Genomic DNA, 6,000 nt, shown 5'->3' on the forward strand with positions numbered 1-6,000 from the left:
TAGCAGCGCACAGCTTTCACGCGCACCAACGTAAGCCAGGGGTTACCGGCGTGCAGGACAACTCTCGAAAGAATGAAGGGGTGGGTGCGCACACCGGGCGAAGCAGTTGCCGTTACCAAAGTCACGCCGCAGCACCGCTACAGCTGCCAACTTGTGCAGGTGCCCCGCTGAATGAAGCCAGCTAGTAGTGACCAAAAAGGCGAGCAGGGGCGGGGCAGGCAACTTTTCCGTTGGAAGGTAGCTAGCAGCGCACAGCTTTCACGCGCACCAACGTAAGCCAGGGGTTACCGGCGTGCAGGACAACTCTCGAAATAATAATAATAATAATAATAATAATAATAATAATAATAATAATAATAATAATAATAATAATAATAATAATAATAATACTTTATTGCAATCATACTTCATTACAAAGCTCATAGGCCCGTCTAAGCCACAAGCGGCTTGTAGGACTTGGCCCGGCAAGTTTGCGCGGCAATACACAGGTTTTTATTGTATTTATTGTATTTAAAATACAATAAACAAAACCGCAGTAACGTAAAAAGGATTCCCTCTTTATGACAGGTGAAGTGAAAGGAAAGACCCTCCCGACAATTAAATCCTGTGGAAAAGGTTCCTATGAAACAACACCTGTCAATGAAAACCCGGCGTGAAGGCTAAAATTTAATGAAGTAGGTTTTTTAACGTGGATAATGATAATAGCAATAAGTATTATTATTATCATTTTTCATCGATACAGGATGATGGAGGTGAGAGATAAAAGCGACAGGCACTTTACTACGTTCCCAACCCTACGGTCGCGCCCTGCAGTACACCGATATTGTTTGAACGTGGAATGCTAATGTTGTCGCTGACTAATTTGGTACGCTCGTTGATCGAAAAGGCGTTTAGTGAACGCGTAGGAGGCCTCCAGTTAGTCTTGCGCTCTGAATGATCGCTGTATACCGGATGGAGCCGTTATGCTCTACAGTGGGCCGTTACGACTGCCACATGCGGAACAGCTGCCATATGCGCTGCCCACCCTTGTTTCCATTAAACTTTGAGCAGAAATCTTGCCGTGAAGCCCAGAGTTATTTATTTGTTAATATAGTCGCGTGCCTCAGCCCTAAATAAGCTCAGACAGCATTACAGGCCTGGTACTGTACCGACCTGTGCTCACGCAGGTTATCAAGGCGTTGCTGCAAAGATCAGTGAGATGAAGGCGCATTGTGTTCTGTCCATACGGGATACTGATAGATACAGATAAGCGGGAAAGGCAGGGATGTTAACCAGAAAGGTTTCCGCTTGGCTACCCTGCACTCGGCCTGGTGCACAACCTGTTCAAGGTGAGCCAAACCCCGGTCCTACTCTCGGTCTGCCACAGGATCTTCAAAGGTCCGCTCAAGTGTCAGCCGGAAAGCTTCCCAACAGAGGGCACTGTCCGTACGTTCTGACCTCGGCGTCTTTGGGGTCACGAAGTGTAATAAATATACGCACATGATTACTCCCCCATGCGTGCAGAAGCACAAGCCAGCGAGAACTCAAGATGGATTGTCCTCATAAGGTTAGTCGTGGTGTCACTCTGGAGGGAGTACGCACTGATGCGGGTAGTTTTGGTGGGCTGGTTGAGGAAACTAAAGTGAGCCTCATCCATCACGTTCACGAGGTTCGAGCTGCGATGCATGTCTCTTTTCCATCCGCATTCATTGTGCTGCATGTTCAATTCGCCAAGAATCCCAATGACCGCACCGGGGTGTTTCTTCCGAACGCCATTGACCCAAGACCAAATTACGCTAATGTAGTTGCGGGGTAAAGTTAGGATACATAAACCTATATAACGTGTCTTAACAATTTAATGATCTGCTGTACACCAAAGCCTGACGTTAATTTCACATGTAGGATTTGTGAAGCCACGAGCACCACTGCATGCTTCACTGTCCCAACTGCTCTTATCACTGTTCGCAGCAGGTGTGGCGTGGTTGGCTGCTGATAATAACATATCCGGGAAGTGTAAGAGTTGGAACTAGGGTATCTTGCAGTAGGAGGACAGGGAGGCACGATCTCGTCGTGTAGCGGAGCAGGAAACTATGCTTTCTCGCAAGCAAAACAAAGGTAATTCAACTGAATGATGCACGTGGCTAACTCTTCGCTGCGGGTTTGACGATTTTCTGGAGCTTGCAATTGTGACGTTCCATTAGAACTTGAGTAAGCCTTATCATCTAGTTCAGGCTTGAGTTGATGGCTTGCAAAGTACCGGCCATCAGGTATTGGTTGTGCTTGAAACGGTGCACAAGTTCAAGAAAAAGCGTGATGAAATTGTGGCCGGCCTATGCACTCACGCGAGCAGGAGGGAACTGATGGTCATCCGCGAAAAACAGGCGCATGGGTTGCTACGCTGGCGCGGTATTGGCGTTCTTGCGGGTAACACTGAATGAATTAGTAGCCGTAATTGTAGACTCCGATCATTGTCTATGCGGAGGGTGTGCCTGGCGAGCAGCTTGAAAGATTCGGGAAGCAGGGGAAACTCCGCCTTTCTTCCTAACACGGGCGGCGGTCGAGCTGTGATGATACTGGCACACGGCTTGCCCGTGTCGCATTGAAACCTGGTAGCACGGCCACCTGAGCACCGGCTTGAAAATTTATCGGCTTACTGCTGCTCTTGCGTCGCCGAAGAAGCAGGCGGCTTTTCGGGACTGCATCAGTGGCTGCTGTTTCCACGTTTGAGCGAGTAGCGTAGTGAGTTTTAGACTTAAGACTCCTGTTTGCTGGGCCCCTCAGGTCTTTTGGCGCATGGTTCCCAATGCATTTGTGGCACCTTAGCGCTCGGATGTCACCGCAAGTGTTATGCTCTGTAGTGCATACTACTGAACCCTTTCATTAATGTTCTGCGCGCAGGTGTTGCGTAGCTCGCCGGTGAGCAGGGCAGCTTGGGTCGGTCGTTGCATGGCCGTCTTTGGAGTCCCTGCCCCGCGGCGTACACACGCCGGAAAACGTAAACTCTGATATTAATTTGGCAGAAAGCTTGGAGTCAGCTGATCACAGAAAGTTAAGCCGTCGTGATTTACATTGTGCACAGATAATCTAATTTTAATAGACAGGTGATAACTACTTTCGCCAAATGCGCCGCAACAAAATGTTTGGTAGCCGGCACTTAAAAAAATTATGAGAGCATTTCAGGAAATTTTACCTTTTAAAATTTTTGACCTTTACAGTGAATGTGTGATTTTCAAGACAATCAGAATACGACGATATCGCTTCCTGGCCCCCTGCCGGTGCAGGAATAACTGTTTTCTTCTTTGGTTCCTTTCAAAACGTGTAACATGGTCGCTTCTTACGAGGTGACGGCCACAATGCGGCGCTACTTGTCGTTCATCACGGTGCCTGTCATGCCGCAGCCATAGCTTATGTTAAACAAACTCCGGGAGGTTGTGATACATCTGGTTGGCTCTTGGTTGGCTCCTTCTGTGATATACTGCAATTACAATCTGCTTGCACCGATAGGAGTATCAGAGCGACCGCGCAAGTGGCTGAGCCAAGGCAGTGTGTCCTACAGTCCTCCACTGAACTCTGCGGAGGGGACAACTGTAACAGCGGCTTTAAAACGAGTCATACTAATTGTGAAGTTCACCTCAGAAGTTCACCACAATTTCACACAGCAGACGCAGTGACCTATACAGAAGGATAGAAAAAACAGACTGACCGTGCTGATCGCTTCACATCCGGGGTCATAGTAACCGCAGCGTACATAGGGTTGCTGATTCCTGCAAAGAGAGAGAGAGAGAGAGAAAGGAATTTTAATGAGGGAAAGGTGGAGAGGTCGGCCGGTGGTAACATGGCCCTGGCCTGCTACTCCACACAGGGGAAAGGGAAGAGGAGGAAAAGGAAAGTGCGAATGAAGGCTGATGATGGCATAACACAATGAGTTTCTCGGGTGATGTCTACACACACACACACCACACTGGCTGGCACTCGCATCGCGGTGAGTAGACGCACATAAAACTCATAAAACTGGTGTCAGCAATACAAACACCGACACATGTCATTAACCATGTAGGTTGTGCACAGGCGGTCACAGACGAGTATCCAGGCCTGTTTCACACAAAAAGGTGAGCAGGGCCTTTGTCACACGGCACCAATCAGAACGTCTCGTCCTGGCGCCCAGAAGAGTTTCCTCAGAGAGAGGGCGAGAGTCCAGTCGTTTCACAGTCGCCTCCAATGTTGTTCTTTCAGCAGTATAGTTCGGGCACTCGCAAAGAAGGTGTCCAATAGTCTCTGGAGTGTGGCACTGTGCGCAATTTGGGTTACTTTCGATGCCGATCTTGTGAAGATAGTGTTTGGTGTAGGCAACGCCAAGCCGTAGCCGGTGGAGTAAAGTCCCATGACGTCGCACCACCATAGATGGCAAATGTAATCGTGAGCCAGCGTGAAGCTTACAGACGCGGTCCTGTTGATGACTCGAATCATGCCAGTGCGACTGCATTTCCGCTTGCATTAAATGCGCCAACAAGGCTCCAATGTCTGATCTAGAAAAGGCTATCTCAATGAAAGCACCATCACTATGTGCCATCCGAGCCTCGGCGTCAGCACGCTCGTTTCCCGCTATGCCGCAATGGCTCGGTATCCATTGAAACTTTATGATATGGCCGCGGTGGAAAGCTTCGGCTAACAAAACCACAATTTGTTGAACCAGCTGCTCGCATGCCCTTGGTTTTAGATAAGTTTGTACGACCTGCAATGCCGATCTCGAGTCGCAGAATATAGTCCATTGCTGCGCTGGCTGGTGACCAATATAAAGGACGGCTTCTCGTATGGCTGCCAATTCGGTTGCCGTAGAGGACGTTTTGTGCATGAGCCTGAAACGGTGACATGAGGCATTTCCTGGCACTATCACCGCTGCAGCTGAAGAAGTGGTCGTCACGGATCCGTCCACGAAAACATGCTGGGTGTTAGTATACATAGATGTAATGTATGACAGCGCCAGCTGTTTCAGTCCGACTGTTGGAATGTGCGTCTTCTTTGTTATCCCTGGGATTGTTGTCCGTATAGATGGTTTTGGTACTGCCCAAAGTGGCACCTCCGCAATCTGGTGTGGCGCGTAGTTCGAAGGCACCGCATGGCGCTGCATCCTAAGGGCTCTGGAAAAGGCTGCATCTGGACGCGCCGCACTAATGTTGGTCAGGGGGTGATGACGATGCCTGGTCAGATGCCGCAAATGCACACGAAGTGGCTCCTGTTGAAAATAAATTCGTGCTGGGCAGGCTCGGGCCTCATAAAATGTGCCCCATGTAGAAGTTTTACATGGCAAACCCAAGCATACTCTTAAAGCACGAGCCTGCGCGCTTTCAAGCACATGCAGGCCTGATAGTCTGACTCCCGAGAGAACGGGTGCACTGTATCTGAGAAGACCGACTACCAGCGCCTGGTACACATGTAGTAAAGATCGCTCAGAGGGACCCCAAAATTTTCCTGCCATACACCGCACAATGCTTACAAAGCTGTCGAGCTTTTTCTTGAGCACAGAAATGTGCTTCGTCCAGGACAGGTCACGGTCTATCGTAACACCTAAGAATTTGTGATGTGTTACGTATGGAACAATTTGCCCGTCGATTGTGACCGGATACCACGCCATTAACTTGCGTGTGAAAGCCAATGCTACGCTTTTAGTTGGCGAAAGTTCAAGCCCCTGACGGCGCAAGTACGCAGACGTAATGGAAACCGAACGCTGCAATCTTGCTTGCACTTGGGGACGCGTGACACTTGATGTCCATATGCAAATATCGTCTGCGTAGGCGGATATCGAAACAGTCTTCGGCAGTTGTTTGAAAAGGCCAATGAGCACGAGATTGAACAACGTTGGACTAAGCACTCCTCCCTGAGGAACACCACAAGCAACATGATGATCTGCTGTGTCTCCTTCAAGAGTCTCCATGTAGACTGTCCGGTTTGTCAAATAGCTTGCAATCCAATTGTGTAGACGTCCGCCTATGCCATATTCATCGAGTGCATTTAGTACTGCAT

At 49.0% G+C, this 6,000-nt stretch overlaps 1 protein-coding gene across 1 annotated transcript in view; it reads left to right on the forward strand.

The window, feature by feature from the left end:
• The window catches only part of LOC149364076 (uncharacterized), a 110,813-nt gene extending 108,011 nt beyond the window's left edge, over window positions 1-2,802 (forward strand). Inside the window, exon 5 of the mRNA XM_089568632.1 lies at window positions 2,761-2,802. Coding sequence (XP_089424758.1) covers window positions 2,761-2,802 — 42 coding nt within the window. The remainder of the gene's footprint in view (window positions 1-2,760) is intronic.
• Window positions 2,803-6,000: the final 3,198 nt, after the last annotated feature.

Source organism: Amblyomma mixtum, chromosome 2 (genome assembly GCF_055824585.1).
Source record: "Amblyomma mixtum isolate Tamu chromosome 2, ASM5582458v1, whole genome shotgun sequence".
In the NCBI taxonomy this organism is placed as follows: domain Eukaryota; kingdom Metazoa; phylum Arthropoda; class Arachnida; order Ixodida; family Ixodidae; genus Amblyomma; species Amblyomma mixtum.